Source organism: Haliotis asinina, chromosome 4, assembly GCF_037392515.1.
Source record: "Haliotis asinina isolate JCU_RB_2024 chromosome 4, JCU_Hal_asi_v2, whole genome shotgun sequence".
In the NCBI taxonomy this organism is placed as follows: domain Eukaryota; kingdom Metazoa; phylum Mollusca; class Gastropoda; order Lepetellida; family Haliotidae; genus Haliotis; species Haliotis asinina.
Window position 1 is genome coordinate 12,150,224 of NC_090283.1, and position 20,919 is coordinate 12,171,142.

General features: G+C 36.0%; 1 protein-coding gene across 1 annotated transcript in view; it reads right to left on the reverse strand.

Moving 5' to 3' along the window:
* The window catches only part of LOC137280769 (inositol 1,4,5-trisphosphate-gated calcium channel ITPR2-like), a 131,254-nt gene that overhangs the window by 78,336 nt on the left and 31,999 nt on the right, over positions 1-20,919 (reverse strand). The window contains exons 2-14 of the mRNA XM_067811983.1: positions 18,267-18,337; positions 16,516-16,640; positions 14,453-14,539; positions 11,496-11,573; positions 10,868-10,948; positions 10,422-10,525; positions 9,516-9,539; positions 7,913-8,000; positions 7,536-7,623; positions 7,265-7,372; positions 6,596-6,741; positions 2,867-2,872; positions 609-687 (exon numbers count right to left, since the gene is read on the reverse strand). Coding sequence (XP_067668084.1) covers positions 609-687; positions 2,867-2,872; positions 6,596-6,741; positions 7,265-7,372; positions 7,536-7,623; positions 7,913-8,000; positions 9,516-9,539; positions 10,422-10,525; positions 10,868-10,948; positions 11,496-11,573; positions 14,453-14,539; positions 16,516-16,640; positions 18,267-18,337 — 1,085 coding nt within the window. The remainder of the gene's footprint in view (positions 1-608; positions 688-2,866; positions 2,873-6,595; positions 6,742-7,264; positions 7,373-7,535; positions 7,624-7,912; positions 8,001-9,515; positions 9,540-10,421; positions 10,526-10,867; positions 10,949-11,495; positions 11,574-14,452; positions 14,540-16,515; positions 16,641-18,266; positions 18,338-20,919) is intronic.

The following is a 20,919-nucleotide window of genomic DNA, read 5'->3' on the forward strand; positions in this document are numbered from 1 at the left end:
CTCTGTAAAACAGACACTGCAGAATACACATGGTGAGGAAATGTCATACTAAGTCCTCATGTACATTTAATACAAGGCACTGTGGTGTATACACAACCCTGACAATCAAGACACCTCAGATTCAAGTCTACGTTTACTCCCTGAAAGACACGTCACTGTGATACTTCAGAATCCAGCCTACATATACCACCCTTAAAAGCATTAGGCAGTGTGATATACAAAACCCTCATAATTAGGACACTTCAGAATCCAGCCTACATATACCACCCTTAAAAGCATTAGGCAGTGTGATATATAAAACCCTCATAATTAGGACACTTAAGAATCCAGCCTACATATACTCTCTTAAAATCATTAGGCAGTGTGATATACAAAACCCTCATAATTAGGACACTTCAGAATCCAGCCTTCATTTACTACCCTTAAAAGCATTAGGCAGTGTGATATACAAAACCCTCATAATTAGGACACTTCAGAATCCAGCCTTCATTTACTACCCTTAAAAGCATTAGGCAGTGTGATATACGCAACCCTGTTAACATCTCAAAACTAAGCCAACAGTAAACCTTATAAATAAAAAATTAACACATGACATTGTTTGTACTCACCAGTTAGAGCATGGAGCCAGTGCCCTGTGACCACATGTTCGATACGGCAATAGCTTTCAAAAGGAATATCATCACTGTCCTGCAAAACAACATCACTGACTTACAGAATGTGTAACACACATGTCCATTTTATGCAAAGTAACAGCAGAATCATATTTTATTTATCCAATATGAAGTAGGTCAAAAGATAATATACTGTTTTCAAATTTTAATAATTAAAAAACTTTTGAATGCTTTACCATCTCTAAATAGAAGTTTTCACTATTGTCTTAAGTTAAATACAAAGGTAATATAAAAATATAAAACTTTATTCTTTGAGTCGTTTACTTTTTAGTTACAAATGAAAATAACAATATGGCATCAGGTAAAACAGCTGTGATATAAAATAAAGGTTAAACAAGAAGAAGAAATAACCAAAAAAACTGACACTTTCTTCCCTCAAACCAAACAATGAAAAAATAAAAACAAAAGACAAATATTCTTCCCACTGTAGACTCAAGGCAGACAACTCTGGGTGGTTTCACTGAAATCATTGGCCCATATGACTACTCCAATGGCTGGTATCAGTATACCAGGTAGACTTGATAAAGAATTGGTTGAGTCAAATTTGATTACTTAAGGCACATCAACTAAATCAAAATTTACATTTCATTTCCACCTGATTTCTTGTTTGGAATTTTATCTTCTCACAATCGATGACAAGTTCAGGAATTCATATTTTCTTAATATTTTTTCTGTTTTTTCCTTACTCCTCAATATGGACATTCACCCTGATCACCAATAAAAAATATTTACGATAAGATAATCCCATAAGAACCATCATCTCTTCACTGTCATCTTAGAAATTATTATTTATAAATAGTTTGCTGTTTTTCACAAAGCTGATATTCACATTGATCATCATAAACAAACAAAAAGGATTTTCACACAAAAACATTTCAACCATGTTCCCAGCATTGATGCTGCACACACTAGGCAGTGTAACACGTGCGCTCAGATACCCTTTCTTCAAAAACATTATTGTACCAACCTGTACTGTATATTTCAAAATTTTCTTCACATATATGTGTATCGCCCTCCAGGCGTTTTCACTTTTGTTTTTTTCGTAAACAGAACTCTGACTTCCATAACCATTTCATGACCATTTTCTTTTTCAGCTTACAGTCAATAAAAAACAGTTGTCACAGAATAAGAAAAAGAAAAAAAAGGCTCATATCTAAACATTTAAAGTGACAAGAATGCTCAAAAGAGCAATCACAGCATACAAAATGAATTAGTGAGTGAGTGTTGTTTTATGACACTTGTAGAAATATTCAAGCAATATCAAAGAGGGGAACTGGAGAAATGGGCTTAACACATTGTACCCACTGGGGCGCCAAATCAAGGATGAGGACTAGTTTTATGGACTTACAACTTCTTTATTCTGTATAGGCAATGTTTTGGCATAGATCCTAATGTCGTCAAGAAAGTGATCATCCGTTAAAATAGTCCTCATCCTTCACCTAACCAATTTCTCGAATGCCATTCAAAGGTGTAACACCAAATCCAGGTCTTATGCATAACAGATCAACACCTTAAGTACTAGCCTACCCTGCCACTTAATGACATAACGGTGATACGGAGTTACTGGTTTGTAAGAAAATAAATTGTAGCACCATGAGTCAAGTACTGGGAACAACAGCACCACATCAAAGGAATATACTGATAAACAAACAGGTGAACAGCAAAAATTACAATGACAACAACAACAACAATTACAACAACAAGAAGCAAGCCACAATGAAAAATACAGTAAAAACTTAATTCCTGTTTGTTTTTCTGAATAATAAATTCAATACCAAATCTCAAAGTTACTTGTTAAATAACCATTAAAAGTGGGTGAAAATGAAGTGTGCACACCCCTTTTCTCAATAGTCTGCATCCCCGCTTTCTCAAAAAGTTGTATCTGCCCCTGATGTAATTCTTGAGTGAGTGAGTGAGTAATATTTCAAAGCCGTATCTGTGTCCCCCAGAAATGGAGTTAGCACAATGTACCTATGAGGAACTGAACCCAGACAAATGGCATGAAGAGCAAATTTAGATTAGAAACCCCATTGAGATAACATTGTATAAGGAGATGATAAAATAGAAACAAAATTCAAAATAAAATGCATTTTGCCCTCAACACAAGATGACATACAGAAATAAAGAAAATATTGTAGTAATAAAAAGCAACATTCCCACAAAAAACAGTTATAGACTGTCAATGGTACACCTACCATAAGCTGTTGATGGAGGAGGGAATAAAACATAAGATGTTAATCATTGACAATATGCTAAAAAAGGATGGAATACGTGCACATATCCAACCTGAACTTTAAACTGGTGAAAAAAGGCAAAAACTACAACCATTCATCACTAAGATATGTTACAAGGAGAATATTATATTTGTTTCTTCAGCATTGTTTGCATAAATGTATTCAAATATGGTGTCTGAAACAAGATCTAAGATCTGCAAAAGATACTTTAAGTGAACATGTTGTTATTTTCAAAATTGCTTTGAAAAATAGTTAAGTTTATTACTAATATAAGACTGAAATTTGAGACATAAAAAAGCATACATATAAAGGCCACATATTTTCATCCTGAATCTGAATGTGACTTGGAGTGTGAGTCAGTTGTCACACAAGTAGTCTCCAACATGTTCATGTCAGAATAATTTTCGTATACATTTTCACAAAGTCCACTTTTGTCCTGCTTCATACTGACACAAACTTTCTTTCTCTAATATTGGGTATGGCACATGCAACCATTTTCCATAGAAGAACAATGTTCTAAAGATATATTTTTTGAACAAATTTAAAATAATCGTCAAATTAGACTGACAAAATTTCAGATTTCATTAAGATTTTAACAGAAATACAGTGATACATATGAATGCACAAAAAGGTAATATTGTCAGGACCGATACGAAATCAATCTATCACGAAACTACATGTATGTACACTTAGATTATGAACTCACAATATCCCCCAAAACATGATAACATGTGTTACAGTCTGTCTTCATCATGCTCAATCCCATACAGATGGGGTGTTTTTTATGTTACTGGGGAAAGCTTTTCCATAAAACATGAAAATAACTTGCTCCAGAGAAAAATACATTACATGCATACAAATTGGTGTAAAAATCCATACACTGCATAAATGTGAAAAGAAATTCGTAAACAAAATACAAAGACAATTGGAATGTTGTGTCATCATCAATCATGTACACCAATCAAATATCACGATCTTCATCACCCATCGTTATGGGAGCTCAATATAATGCCAGGCAATATGAACACTTTGACAAAAACATCAATAATCATTTCATCAACATTGATTGACAGGGGGAACTAACGACACAATCTGCACTGAATGTCGGGACATTATTGGAGCACTGCTTTCTCTGTTGTGCTGATATTTGGAAAATGGTAAATACCAGGACTAAACAATTCAGTGCATGCACACGATTCCCCTAGCAACTTATTTGATATTACATATTTACATATTTATTTATTCCATATTGTTGATTTGAAATATGTAATAAGTGATATTATTTTAAAAACCTAGCTAAATATGTACATTATATAAACATTTAAAACAGGAACGAGAATCATGTAGGAAATGTCCAAATGTGTAAACAATTTGGAATCATGCCAGACAATGCCAATCCCATGCACATACCGAGGGCTTTAACAGACATGCAGTAACAATCATAAGATAGTAAAAGGCTGCAATTTACAGGTACACGTACAAGTTTTTACCCAACTTTGAAATCGCACACAAACACAGATCTTTTAAATTTTTCATTCATCTGAATACGGTTTTCACTGAAAATACCACTATCATATAAACATGTTTCCATAATTTAAAACACATGTTCGTCCATGTATACAACTAAATTTTGAAGTTTCTGAAAAAGAACCATGCATACAAATTTCATGTCAAATTTATCTGAAATTCTACATCAAAGATGTCAACCTTTAAATAACAGTCAACATATTGTACTAGACATAAAGACCACCCCTGTTGGTACAAGAATGTGCAGGCGTAGCGATACCTCAACAGTCCAAATAATCTCAGTCACTGTCCATGTAAATTGTCATCATTCTGTGAAACCAGTGCCAATGAAACAACCCTAATGACCAATCAAACCAAGTAATGTACGAGGCACCTGTCAATCTCTCAGCTTTCAATCTGACAGCTGTCTCTCAAATAAAATCAGCTGTTCGATGTTTCAGCAACTTGGCAGGTTTACTACGCTGTTAGTTTTGAGCTGTATCTCCAATACGATCATCAATAATGTCAGGGGCAAGCAGGATCAAATCAACTGACTCTGATGCCTAATTTGATGTTAAGGTCAAGGTCACACACTTTGCCATGCAACATAGTGGCTCACACCATGGTATTCATGTCTTAAATATATATGTGTCATAATTACATTCATTATGAAATGATTTATTCACTGATTTACCTAGGACGTTATTTTCTAAAAGATATGAAGTGCTAATAGTCAGCAAAGAAACTGTAAGTGTCCATGACTTACACACTAATATATATTCTCTAAATCAGTTGCATTGATCTATTTGTGGACTTGTGTCACAAACTTAAACAGTGGCCCAAAAGCGTTGTAATGTCAGATCCACCAAGTTTCTATCTGAAAGATCATTCCCTTAACCAATTCTGGACCAAATGGCTATGACACACGCAAAAGACATTTCACTTCTACAACACTATTTCCTGCATTGTTGAACTTTAAGCATGCTCACGATACCACTCACAAAATTCACTTACAACGATAATTATGGATAATTGCTCATATTTTTCATGCATTATTTAAGTATACAAATAGTTTCCATTGAATCATTTATTTTCAACAAAAAAAAACTAACAGTAACTAAAAACTAATAGTACATTATACCACAGCTAAGATCAGCAAGCTAGTTTACTGCAACTTTCAAGCAAATGTTTCACTGAATCATGCTGTCTGATTTTCAAAACCTCTATTTGTGAATGTTCCTGACATGCATCAGTGTCTGTATACGTACTTACTTGAATCACAAATCCTGTTGGGAGGGACACCCCACTTATCTAGCCAGGAATCACAACAATTTACCAATGAATACAGTTTTCTTTACACAGGTTCCAGAAAAAAATGAAAAACTTGGAATCTAATTCTCACTTAAAGGAATTTCCATTTTTAGAACATTGTAGCATCCGAATTTCTTCTTCTTCCTATGGGGATAGGAAAAACATTTATCTACCAGGGAATAAAAGAATGTTCTTCCATGTTAACAACTAAAATTCATCTTTTAGATTCCATGAAAACATACTCCCCTAAACCCTAAAGTCTTTCAGTATTACCAGTTTCTGTGAATTTCTTATTATATTGTTCTTTGCCAGAATATACAAGACATGTTCTCTGTGATACAAAACAAATACTAGTAATGTATGCATGAGTACAATTATGAAGAAACATAGATTTGCACTACTAAGGATAGTGGGTTATCTTAAAAAAAAAATGATGATCACAATAATTAGAAGATTCTCGTTATTGGTCTTCCTAACAATGGGAGGCATCTCTGTAGGTACTTCTGGTCTACAGTGCCAAAAAATGTGGCAGGGATAAAAATGTAATAAGTCGCTACAGTTCCAGACCCAAAATTGATGTGTCTTCAAAATGTTAAGGGGCTCTGGTGAAACGTTTTGTTGCCTTCAACCCCATCATGAATACCAGTCTAGTCCTTAATGTTTTATCTCAGTTATCATTACGTTTATTCCAAAAAGGCCATTTCTAATTTTGAGCAGTTTGTTATTATTATTATTAACACTGGAAACATAATACATCCAATGAGATATGGGGGACATCAATTTGATCACATCTGTCACTGGACAAAGACAAACTTCATTATCAAAGTTAATATTTTATGAAAATAAAAACAAATTCCATATCATAAAACTTACCCTGATAACGGCATGTAACCTGAACACAGTGTTGGGGTCAAGGTAATCCGAGGTCAAGGTCACTTGACTCTTGTCGTTTACTGTGAGGTACTTCCGGGTGCACATGTGGATGATGCGACACTGCTGTTCCCACTTCAGTACTCCACCTGGTGGCAACAAATGACATCAACAAATGAATGTTGTACATACTAAGACAATGACCTACTAAACCGACTAAACAACCAATTCATTAAGAGAGTGAGAGAGTGTGGTTTTATGCTGTTTTTAGCAATATTTCAGCAATATCACAGCTGGGGACACCAGAAATGGGCTTCACATGTTGTACGCATGCAACCATATATGAGCATATGCCTATTTATACCAGCTTGAATGAATGCTTGGGCTTACATTTAGTGCTAGCCTACTCAAGATTCCTTGGTGCAGTTTGTACAGACCACTCCACAGAGTCATAAATTCCACTAACTGATGAGACACCACTTTCACTACACAAGATGTCAGCAAACTGTGATTTACACACACTTAAACAAAATCTGATCATAATTTATTACGGTCAAAATGGGGGAGTACAGTTATTATTTACCATAATAATGGCTGATCTTTCCTGAGTTTGATTGGCCAGTTACAGGTTGCTGCAGAACTGTAATGGAACAAGTTACCATGGCTACTCACCTGTGATTGGCCCTTCCTGAAGTTCAATCTGCCAGTAGGTCACCGCTGAGCTGCTGGGGAACATGGTCTTTGGGTTTGCCTGGTCAATCGGACGCATCCTGAGATGAACTGGTGAAAAATGAAAACAGTGTAAGATGTATCTAATTATAACATCTAACATGTAGAAGACCAATTCAACAACAAGGATGCAGTAGTTCCAGGTTAACATTTATAGAAATGAAACAAGTGAGAGACAACCTGGCAGTTAAACCATGAATTTTATATAACTCACCATCTTCTGTGAGTTCATCATTAAACAGGCCCTCAGCAACAAGGTAGGCTTCCATCTCCTTGTGGTAGAACCGTACGAGGTCACCCACCTGAAACAATACAATCATACAGGTGCTGATCTGTTCACGTAGTTCTTTAAAAACTGAGCCAAAATACTAGCAGTTGCACATTCTTTAATCATGTTACTGGCATCAGTCGGTTCTGCTGTGTACAAAATATGTACTAGTATTATTATAATGATTTTCTGTCAAACATATCTATGATGATGTGTGTCAACCAAGTCAGCGAGCCAGAGCACCCAATATTGTTGGTCACCTCAGTTCTAACCTGGATCTTCATGAATCTGTTTTTGGGAATTAGAAGAAAGGAGGTTCTTACCTTGACCTTGTTTTCATCCTCAGTGGAGGGCTTGTACTTCCTGTACACAGTGAAGCCGGACTGACGCACAGACAGGTTCAACTCATAGCTGTCATATACACAGGAGACATGCATCGTTACTTCAGAACAACAAAAACAACAAATCTTGGTCAAACAACAAAACTAACATCATCCATGTAAGGTGACAAGGTAAGGTTGTTATCTGTGGGATAAACTGTTATAATACTGGTCATGAGTTGTTAATGATTAGTAAGATAAGCCATGTTTGCTATGTAATCGGAGTGTTAATTGGTCAAAACCAGGCTTCTATTCATGGAAGTCAGGGTCTGCACTTATAATAAACCAAACCTGATGAGTCTTATTCTGACAAGTATGGTGAGTCTATTCTGACAAGTAGGGGGAGTCTATTCTGACAAGTATGGTGAGTCTATTCTGACAAGTATGGTGAGTCTATTCTGATAAGTACGGTGAGTCTATTCTGACAAGTATGATGAGTCTATTCTGATGAGTATGATGAGTCTTATTCTAACAAGTATGGTGAGTCTATTCTGACAAGTATGGTGAGTCTATCGTGACCAGTATGGTGAGTCCATTGTGACAAGTATGGCGTGTCTAGAATCACCACAGTTCGTAACAAGACTGATATGTGACACAAATATTCCTCACTGTGAAAGACATTTGAACTTAATGAATAACATCTTTTTTATGACACTACTTTTAAGCTTTCCACATATTTCAGAATTCATTTGTAACGGAGAATAAGCTTTCTTGTGTTTTTGCTTGTATTTTCTCAGCATTTTGTGATTTATGAATTCCTGTGGAAATGCAAGATCAGTGAAAACATTATTTCATATTTAATGAAACATCAAAATGGTACGTAAAAAACCCCACAAAAACACCTATTTTGACACATATAATGAGTGAAAAATTCCAATGAGTCAAGACAATGATCAAGAGTGTGCTGAAGTCAACATGAAACTAATGCCAACACTAAACAAGACACTAACACTAACACTGAACAGGAAACTAACCTAAGAATAGCAAAAAAAAACAAAACAAAAAGAGCAAAAAAGTGAATTTGATGTAATTCCATATCGAGCAGAATTTCCATAATAAATCAAAGTCTGTCAACATTTTACCATGGCAAAACAAAACTTAACAAGAAAGAGGTAGTCATTGTAACATAGGTAAAAGCATAGCTAGCAAATCCAGGTGTGGGTAAGGGAGACAACTCTACATAGTCCACTGTGTTCATAAACAATTTTGGATTCTATCTGTGCAAAATGAAAATTATATAGTGATAGTATGTAAAAATATACAGACTATTTAAAAGGGCATTATTTTCATTCTGTTGCCAAATTTATCATGAAAGGTTCTGAAAAACAGAAAACGGTGAAAATACAGGATAAGGAAGTTTGAAAGTCTAACATTCTTGAATAAAGAAAAAAAGTCTTGAAAAGTCTTTGGCAGCATGGTTGAGCTGAGTCAGTACAAGGATTCTGCCTGCGCTACAGTGTGCAGATGTTTACAATTGGGATGAAGGCACAAAGCATGAACAACAAGAGATGTACAAGTGTAGTCTGGAGACATACACGCTACATACCTCTCCGACACTTTGGTCAAGGCACTAGCAACAACATGTGTATGTCAGGATAATGGCTTTTATGGCATAATAGCATATGGTCCTACCTATCACAACTTCTGTACAGAACCAGGTCTTGATGGGGCATCAAATTAATCTGTATTTTTAGTTCTCTCAATGTTTGAAGAAGTATAAAAATGGCAATATTATCTCCAAGAATATACAATAGAGTCTAGCAAGTTTCAAAAACAAGGGAAGCAAGATGGAATAATTTTACTGCAAAGCCAAACTATTCACTCAATGCATATTGATGAAGGCAGTTAGTAATAAGCATTAGAATATCAACTCTAGAAGATTCAGTCATAGAAAGTACATAAAGACTTAGAAATCCACTATCGCTACTGTATGTTACTCATTTAGATATGTCCTGATAGGATACACTCCTTTCAGCATAATTATGGAGTAACCAATTATACAAGGATTCCAGTTGCAAAAGTGTTGCGTATGCTTAAAAATTGTCAAATACTTTTGTCTGCAGAATTTCTGTTACATTTCATTTTGTTCTTCTTTAACCTACAAACAACTACTTTGAAACCATGTACAAAATGTATCAGGTAAAACTGAATTGAAATTAATAGAGTGTTCTTAAATTATTAAATTTTGTTTACTTTAGGACAAATTTAACCTTCAGTGTTACAGAGAACCTTTCGAAAATTTGAACTTTAAGTTTCACAGATAAACCTGTCTAATTCTAAACAACATCTGGTAACTGTTAAACAAAATGCCACAATATATCATGTTGTTTAACAGAATATACATAACAGGGTTTTCATAATTTTGTTATGTGTATTTTGGAGTTTCTATGATATTTTTAACGTTTGCATTTGCAACAGCAACTTTGTCGGACCAACTGGTCAAGGTACTGACCTGTTATGGTAGACAGAGGTGACCCCCAGCAAAATCCGACTGACGTGTAAGAACTGGCCGGAAGATTTGATGCTGTCCAACACAATCTGGTCATCAATTTGAACCTAAAAATAAATGCACAATCTTAACTTTGTACACATCTGGCAGTCATCTTCATTAAGATGAAATCAAAATTTTATCTAATTTTCAATTCAACACATCTTAGAATAAACTGAAATGGCAATAAAAGCATTAAAAATAAATTGCTTGTATTGGTTTAGTGCCTTTGTGAGCTTAGAGGTGTTATGTACAGACTTGAACAATCATGTCACGCTCACGTGCAGATGTGCGCGAATGCAGATCACATTACATAACAAGAGGGGTTAAAAACAAACAATGACATAACAAACACACTGTTTTCTTGAAAACAGCTTCAGCTGACAAGTGTTCAAGGACACGACACATACCACATCACCCTCAGCCTTGACCTTGTATCTGGGCATGATCCGGAACTGAGCATGTTTGGCATTACCATTTAACAGGTCAACCTGGAACATCAAACACAGATTGTTTAGATACTTTATAAATCTCATGAACAAGCTGTGTTGAATTATTCTATGGACACTTGATAAGTTATATGTGGGGAAATGAAATAGGAAAAAATACACTCTTAACCCAAATAAATACCTAAAAAAATGTTCCATTACATTCCTTGAGACCAAAATTTCCACTTATATCATAATTCTATAAGACATTTTCTGTTGTTTAACAACTAAGCATGAAAGTCATAATCCTAAATTAAACACTGAAGACCTAAGATATTTCCATCTTCAAATGTTAAACACACAAAAGGAACTAATAAAGAATTAATACCATAGGAAATATGAAAGGAACCCACATGTAAACAGTTTATGGTGTATTGTAAAAAATCTAAAAACTAAAATGCAAATGAAAACCATAAACATGGAAAGATGAATCATACTTAAAAAAAAATTAAAAGTATTTATTTCACACATAAATTCTTACTGTATATGCCTTTCCATAAAAATTATCATCACCCCTCACCCCATACATAAATAATGAATGGTCCCTTACCGCCATGTTGTTGCTCTCAGTCTGGGAGGTCTTGGTGGTGCTGACGTGAACATACTTCCCCGTGAACAGGTGGCGCAGCTGAAACAGTAACACAGGAAAAGTCTTGTCTCTTGTTCTTTGCAACAGTTGCCTGCCCTTGTCATGGTTTATACACCATTACTTCCTGACTCAATCGGACATTCAGTAACCATGGTAACACATGTTACAGCATATACTATTACACTATAAACACTTTCCTACAGCTGTATCTCAGATTAGGCCCATAATATGTATAGACTACAAATGCTTTCTTCAAGGTAATTTACTGAGATCTTCACCCAAGCATTTTTGGAGATCATATATGCAGACAAGCTGATAAAAGTTCAAATATCAGGGGGCCAAGAATATTATTACTTATCACTTATTAATACTTAGAAGAGACAAGGATAAAACAATATCTAATGCAAAATTATACTTCCAAATTGTTTTGTTTGTGAACAGTTTCAGAAGCAGAGAATTTAATGATTCTATTTGATTGTGTTGTCATGGTATCCAGTGATGTCACAATCATACAGAACTATAGGCACTAGTTTAATTGTAATGATATCCTCCAAGAAATGTTCTGAGCCCTTGTGGAAGCCATCTTTGATGATCTGAGACATTTTTCAAGTACATGGCAACAAAATACAGCCATGCATTAAAAAATTAAAACATTCCCTGACAGAAGTCACCTGTGGACAAATCCCTTTTGTTTAACCATTTGATTTACTCAGTATTTGATGGCACCAACATTGGAGATAACTTTAATAGTAATCAGCACATATGTATGGCTGGGTACTTTAGGACAAAAAATATACACATTGGAGTCAATACATTTAGTCCATCATTTTGAGACATCAAGAACCCTAATGAAAACTAATATGGGCAAAGTCTACTGATTTACCTAAAGAAGTTACTGTGAATAAACAAATTATTACAATTTGTTAAGAATGCAAATGTTACACAGACATAAGAGGCTTTAAATGTTTACAAAAATCAAAGTCCTGTGACATGCTGTTCAAAGTCCCAGCTCCTCCATTTACGCTATTGGTTTAGTCCTGTCTGTTTCCCCATTAAATTGAGTCTTTTGATACTTTACACCCAACGCTGGGAGTTTTACCAGCATGTCTGTTATGGGGATAGCTGTCTTTCATTACATGCTAGGTTATTATGTGCAGTTTTACAATGGTATCAAACTTCACAGCTTCACTGTGTGTGTTGTTATTAAAATATCAACAACAGAACAAGGCTCTGTCTAGTGCTCTGTAACTTGCACTGGTGCAGCCTAGTCATTAGCCAACTTGCACCGGGTGCAAGTCAATTCTTGAGTGGGTAAACTTCTCAATTTAACATCTAAATAATTCAAAAGCATATTTCTTTCATTACACTCTGCAATAAAAGCAGTGCATCTGGTATTTATCTGGTGCAACTAGTTTTTTATCTTAGGTAGCACCTGATGCATGTAGATTAACACATCTTAAATTGAACCCTGCAGAAAAATAATCTTCCTAGCCAAAATAAATCAACGAAGAATTATTAAGAAAATATTCACTGATCTAATTCAAACTGTATCCATTCCCAGAACCCGGTATAGTTCTTGATATTAAAGCCTAGCAAACATGTCTCCCGTGAATGGATGACCTTTGCTGTCTAAACACTTCATGTATGATAAAGACTACATCACTGATTAGTTTGTTTGGTGTTTCACAATAAACAAGATCAATACATTCTTTCAGTGCCTTGAGTACATTCTACAAATGTTTTCAAGCATGGAGGCTTTGCCATACATTGCCTTGTCTGGAATCATTGAGGGACCATCTCAAACTATTTCTGAGCTATATTTTTAACCCATATGAATCTTTCATAAAAGTAAGTCCACTCATAATAACAGAATATATTTTCAAAACACCTTAATGACATTAAGAATCCCTTTTCAAGATGTGTGAGTCTTAAATAGTTTATTCAATAATGAATGCAATTTCACTGATACCTATTGAACTTATGGATTTTGAAATGGTCCCCACTCCTTTCTGTTCCTCAGGTACATCTATCACCATTCTGAAAGGACCCTGTCACCATGGTCACAAGAGACACCATGTAATCTTCCAGGTCATCAATCAAGCAATCACTGTCCACTTTAAACACTGACTGTGCCATCTGCTTATAACAGTCTGAACAGGAAATTCTCATCTCACCATGGGGACACACAAACAAAATAAACAGAACAAACAGGTCAAGGTTTTGTAAACAGCCACAAAGTACATGCTGTAGTGAGTTCCTAGAACTCATAAGCTTTCAGTCTCAATAAATGGCATAATCATGAAGTGAGCTGTTATTGCCTTGTGGACAACAGTGACAAGCCTTTGCTTTTTTAATTAAAGGAAGTTTTGTAAGAGATGTAATATGTTGTTTTGTTACAGCTTCAGATATACATGTTTTTTTGTTTGAATTTACATAACATGAAACATTTTTATTTCCTGTGGGACTCTCTCTTCCATGTGCTTTCGCTGGGTGGCCCTTGAGGACCTGAAACTTTATGACTGCTCTGTACTCTAGCTTATCTATTTCTTCCCTTTCAAGAGAGGCAAATGTGGCTAGGGGACATGTGCATATCAATTTTATGTTTATGACACTGTTGATCTGTCATCAATATAACTTGTCTTCAGCAACCCTTGCTTGTCAGAGGCAACTACAGGGTCTGGTGGTCAAACTCGCTGACTTGTTTGGTGCATGTCAGTGCATCCTACATAAATGTTAATGATCGCAATCACTGGATTGTCTGGTTCAGACTGATATTTACATACTGTTATTGTATAGATGGGATGTATTTCAAATGAAACATCGTTCCTCTCCTGTTCATTATACCAACTTTGAAATGTCACTGAAAGATGAAACAAATTGTTACAAAAAGAGACTGATTCAAGACACCTCCACATTACCTGTATAACTTGTCCATACAGAACCTTCTTGCCCAGTTGCCTCTTCTGTTCCAGTGCATTGTCCTCTTCTTCGGCTTGAGCTGCTATCTGTCAACACATCAATAATTTACACCTGTAATTAGCTTCATAATCAGACAACAAATACAGGTTTGACATTAATCTTCCAACAGATACCTGGTTCATGTATTTAATTATCTATTAATGTATCTTGTATGCTTACCTGACAGACAATAAGCCTGTCTGAAACTGTTGACTTAGATGTCAGTTACTTATGTTTCATATATTACCAAAAAAGCAAAGGAATTTGAGATCAACTAATTTTTTAAATACAACATCTCTAAAAATAACCCCTCAAATTGAAATGCTCCATTCTCAAGATTTCTACAGCAACACTGACATTAACATAATATTTCCTATTATTAGAATAATTCTTCAAAAACATTTACAAATTATCATGGTTTAGAAATAAAACAACAAACATTTCTTAAAACCCTATCAACAAGTACTGTTCCAGATACTTCTTTGAAAACATGTTTCAAAACTGTCATGGTTTCAAAATAAAACAAAAATTTAATAAAACCAAATTAAATAGTATTGTTCCTTTATCATAAGAACTGAAATCCATAAGATTTCTCTGCACTGCGATGACAGACAAATGCTCATATTGCTGATGTTTCAACATGTCTATTTTTGACATCCATCAAGAGGCACCAGACACTATGTAATCTCAACGCAGCAACAATATTTATTCAAATCATTATTTGTTACCCTTCTGTCCATATAGAAAATGGACCAATAACTTCTGTATTGACATAACCAAATCTTTGGTGAAGCTTGTAATGTTGTTGAAAAGGTGGTGTAGAAGTCTGTATATCCTGTGATGTAGTGGGTGGGGAGTGAGCGGGAGTTTGTGGGTTCATTGGAGAGGGGAGAGGAGAGGGTGGTGTGTGCGTGCATGTGTGCGTGCATGCGTTTTGGAGGTAATAGGGCCAGATATGCATCAAACTTAGTTATTTTTCAACCCAAACCTACCTGATGTGAACTTTGCCTGGAGCAACCATTGTCTGTGTTTCTGTTTGAAGGATTTGGGGGTTGTGTGGAGAAGGGGGTTAAGATTGTGAGGTTAAAAACCTTCCCTGGCCTTTGCAACATAGTAATTGTTAAAATGGTTCCGGTATGGAGAAGTGAAGGGGTAGAGGTTATCAGGAAGTGAACTTTATATAGTAATTGTTAAAATGGTTCCGGTATGGAGAAGTGAAGGGGTAGAGGTTATCAGGAAGTGAACTTTATATAGTAATTGTTAAAATGGTTCCGGTATGGAGAAGTGAAGGGGTAGAGGTTATCAGGAAGTGAACTTTATATAGTAATTGTTAAAATGGTTCCGGTATGGAGAAGTGAAGGGGTAGAGGTTATCAGGAAGTGAACTTTATATAGTAATTGTTAAAATGGTTCCGGTATGGAGAAGTGAAGGGGTAGAGGTTATCAGGAAGTGAACTTTATATAGTAATTGTTAAAATGGTTCCGGTATGGAGAAGTGAAGGGGTAGAGGTTATCAGGAAGTGAACTTTATATAGTAATTGTTAAAATGGTTCCGGTATGGAGAAGTGAAGGGGTAGAGGTTATCAGGAAGTGAACTTTATATAGTAATTGTTAAAATGGTTCCGGTATGGAGAAGTGAAGGGGTAGAGGTTATCAGGAAGTGAACTTTATATGGAGCTACCATTGTCTGTATGTCTGTGGGAAGGATTTGGGGTATAGTGTAGGGTTAGGGGTAGAGGTTCTCCAGCTGGAAACTCACCTTTGGTCTGTGTAAAACGGTTATTGTAGGAATGGAATGAGGTATGGTGTAGAGAAACGGGCTAGAGGTTCTCAAGCTAAGAACTCACATCGACCTGTGTAAAGCGTAGTATTTGTATAAATGGTTTGAGGTATGGTGCAGGGAAAGGGACAGAGGTTGACAGGCTAAGAACTTACTTTGGCCTGTGTAAAACATGTTTATTATATAAATGGTTAGAGATATGGTGTAGGGAAAGGGGTAGAGGTTTGTCAGGGTATGAACCTACCTTGGCTTGTGCAACAGAGTTTTTGAGGGAGAGGTTTTCTGGATCCTCATCAGACTTGCTCTGAAGTTTGCGATATTTCTTGTTTAGCTTGTATCTGTTGGCAACACATACTTCAAAAGAAACGACTGAAACAAACATGGAAAAAATATAGTTAATAACGGTTTCATTATTGCTCCGAACGGTGTCTACTTGTTCTTACATTAATACCACAATTACAGCAACAACATGTTGACTTCAGTTCTTTAATATCTAATTCTTGTGACCTCATGAATGTATTTCAATTCAATAAATGAAATTGAATTAAAAAACACATTTAAATTCAAATTGTAATTATTTTGTGAATAATGCTTACTAGTAGGCTGAACAATTTTATTTTGATGTTTAACACATTCTTGATTTCTTACTGCTTCTTGAAAAGTTTTCAAATATCAGAATTTTTCAAAGCTATTCTCTTTGTTTTTGTAGTCTAGCATACTTAATATGACGCTATATAGAGGTCCGAAACATCTTGGGCCACAATCTGGATGAAGTTCCGATATCTGACCCATAATCACTGGTTTCTAGCATGCCTAAGGGAGGTACATGAACATATATAAACTGCCAAGCCTGTAGTCATCTCATTCACAGATATCATGCCTGGCATTTATCATACCACCAAGTTATATGCTTGGCACTTAGTCAGGAGTGATATTTCATCCAATTTGGGCCTTCACTGAAGAGTGAAGTCATTCTATACTATCTATAATCCAGTCTGAGGGTGATAATGCACCACCATGCACTATCACTTTGTATGAACTTGGAGGGGATAACTATGACAGTTCCTGTGGTACAGTCTCTATATAACACATGTGGCAGGATGATATGCCCAGTGGGACTAGTTCCTTGATGAATTTGAACTTTTGTGTAAATATATTGTTTCAGTGTCTGTTCTTAGGATTCAAAGTTAGCTGATATGTCTGGTGACAATGTGAGCTGGGTTTTAAACACCTTGAGCAATATTCCAGCAATATCATGGCTGGAGACACCAGAAATGGGCTTCACACATTATACTAATGTGGGGAATTGAACACAGTTCTTTTCACACTAAATTTAGACTTGCTTCATTTAGAGATTTTCCATTGCATCTTGGGATTGGCACTCGGGGAAAATGATGTGGTTCAGGGACTGTGAGACGAACTAGGTTCTTAGCTACAAACAGCAAACTTAAACCATGAGGCTGCTGTGAAGGCTTTTGTTAAAGATCTAATTTCTTTCAGCAGGGTGGGACAGAATGGTGTTCGGGAAAAAGGTCCTTGGTAAACAACCAGCAGTGAAAAAGATATTTAATTCATAAGCACATCATGGTTATTTAGATGTCATTTAAAAGATAAAACAACACTGCAAAACTTTTTGAAGCTGTGAAAATGAAGACGAAGTAAGGACTGTCAGCTTCTTTATTGCAATATTATAAGAGTTACGTTTCGGTCTGGGTACTAATACTGCTACAATTCGAAAAATTAATTTGTCATTAAATGTGATTCCTTCATGTGTTTTTAAACAAACTCATCAAATAAATACATAAATCAGTTTCTAACATAAAAACGTTTTCTTCAACGAGGATTTTTCTCTACAACCGGGTAGAATAAGTCACACTGAAAAAAGAATTCAACATATCACGAACGTTTGACTTCTTTGACGTCTCATAAAAAATGTTAAAAAGAATTATAGCTCTGGTGAGGGTGTGGGTTGTGAAATCTTGCAGAACTACTCACTGTGTTGGTCTGGAATTTCTGGTCTAACTCTGTCTTGCCTGGACCCCACTGCTATTTCGGAGTGGAGAGTACTGGAAAGCAAATATTATCAGAATATTCAAAATAGCTCCAAAACAACATGGTCTGTGATCAAAACTACTCCTGAGTATTTTACATGCGCTTCTATTGGTTACGATTGCAGGGCAGACAACCTTACAAAATGGCCCCATAACAATAATGAATATTATGTATGTCTACTTCTATATTGTGCAACTGACGAAATTATGGTCATCATAAAAAGATAGTTAACATCCGTAAAACCTCATTCGAAACATAAAGCGTATAATTATCACTTTTCATAGACATTCAAACATTCTCAACAAATTAGGCCAAAAATCGTCTCCAAACGCAAATGCGAAATAAGGTAGAAAAACCCCAACAAACCCGCTGATCTGAAGCATTAACATGACGGCCTCATAGTATCGTGTCCTCGTCAAATTGGTAAATTAAATAGATTTAGGATAAACAATTTAACAAAACTGTTCATTAAAAGAGGCAAGTTCAACACGACGAGGACAATTCCGATTTCAGTTCATTCCCTGTTTTACACTGACAAACTGTTCTTAACTACAACGCGATTACGTCAATGCATACTGAAATTGATAATCACGGTATCTTCATAGCAAGTGAGCGTGTGGTAGCTTATTCAGGCCACACTTTTTTGTTTGTTTGCTTGTTTGTATTTTTTCTTCTTGTACCCTGCTGGCACATCGGCACCTTCCTAATTTCCTTATTGATGTGAGGTTTCCAACGTAAGACGAGCAGTGAAAAGGAGGTTTGGGTTTTTTCTATTTCTAGAGAGAGGGAGGGAGGGAGGGAGGGAGAGAGAGAGAGAGAGAGAGAGAGAGAGAGAGAGAGAGAGAGAGAGAGAGAGAGAGAGAGAGAGAGAGAGAGAGAGAGAGAGAGAGAGAGAGAGAGAGAGAGAGAGAGAGAGAGAGAGAGAGAGAAATGTGTTCTGCCTGAAAATACTCGTTTAAAAGCAATATGCGTTTAGACGATGCAAACTTTTACCCGGGTCTTAAAAACCCTTCCATTGATGTGACTACCTTGAGTTGACAAGCATTGACACGCGCTGACTAATAGTAGAGCAATAAACTTTTGTTAATGCAAAGGTTTATATATATAAAACCGAACAACTAGTGCTGTGAGAAGCCCATATAACAAAACTGAGTTGTCGCAGACAATTGAGGACAAACCTTTTCTTTAAAATTACCTATCAACCCACAAAAGACTATATACGGACCTGCTATAATAGCACCATAGCAGAATGGTAAAATACACAACATACAAAATATAGTTGCACATGGCAATGTATTCACACACAGACGTGTTATGTAACAACATATCACACTCAACAATGGCCGATGTATTGGCACATCAAGCCGAATAATGGTTGTTATATTGTAATGCACATGACGCTTAAATGGCCGTTGTACCGTCATCGCGTATTCCTTGAAGCCACGACTGTTTCAGTCCGGGCGTCTTTTCTTCATGAGAAACTGACCTGCACGCTTTTCGATTACCCTATGTGAATATAGATTTAGCTTTCGAGTTGCAAACGCCACTTAATTTCCGCCATGAGCGATCTCGCCACACCGTCGAGCCATAATGTGGACATTCGGAACTAGTTGTCTGGTGATGACGCTTTAAATCAAAAGTCTAAAATGATCTTTTCCCAGTTGCATAAATATGTTATGTATTTCATAGATCGCCCATCACGTACGTTTTGTTGCATTTTCATTATGAGAGTACGGGACTGTAGGGTAGCCTAGTTGTTAAAGCGTTCACCCGTCCTGCAGAAGACCCGGGTTCGATTTCCCACAATGTGTGAAGCCCACATATTGTGTCCCCGCCGTGATATTGCTGGATTATTGCTAAAAGCGACGTAAAACAATACTCATCCAGTAACCCCATAATAGGGGTTAATACGCCCTATATACGTCTTTATAAAGTGACTGAGTTTCTGTTGTGTTTACTGAGATGTGTCCACGTGTATAGTATTCATTTATACAAAGAATGGATGTTTTCTTTCACTCACAAGTCAGGCGAGCCGCGCTACCAAGCACCCAATTCCCCAGATACCAAGGTCCATATTGAAAATTAATAACTGTATTGCCAAGATCTTGAGAAAGAAGTCTTTGAGAACAAAACCTGACTTGCGTTATTGATCTCGCTGACAAGTTGATCTGCAACGTGATATATCAGTCTTTAGAAATAAATATCAATAAGCTATAGAAGTTATTTTGGTGGTCATAGAAACAAAAAATGAAAACACAATTCTTGTACACACACAACATGCAGTTTGTTTCTTGAAACAACAATAATGCCTTATTTGTTTGATACGACGACAAACACTGATTAAAAGGCAGAACGATTGTACAGAAAGTGAACTGACTAAACAGGAATAAGAATGAAACAATTTATGTCCGATATGGCAAGTATTGGTGTCGTTGTCACCATCTGGATACCTGTAATAACATACCTATCGTGAAAAGGTATCTTAGTCAAAGCGCTGTTAAAAATAATACGTTGTTACATGTAAAGTTTCATAGCTAGATCCATTCACCCCAAACGCTAGAATGACAGTCAAACAAACCTATATGCTGTCAGTTGA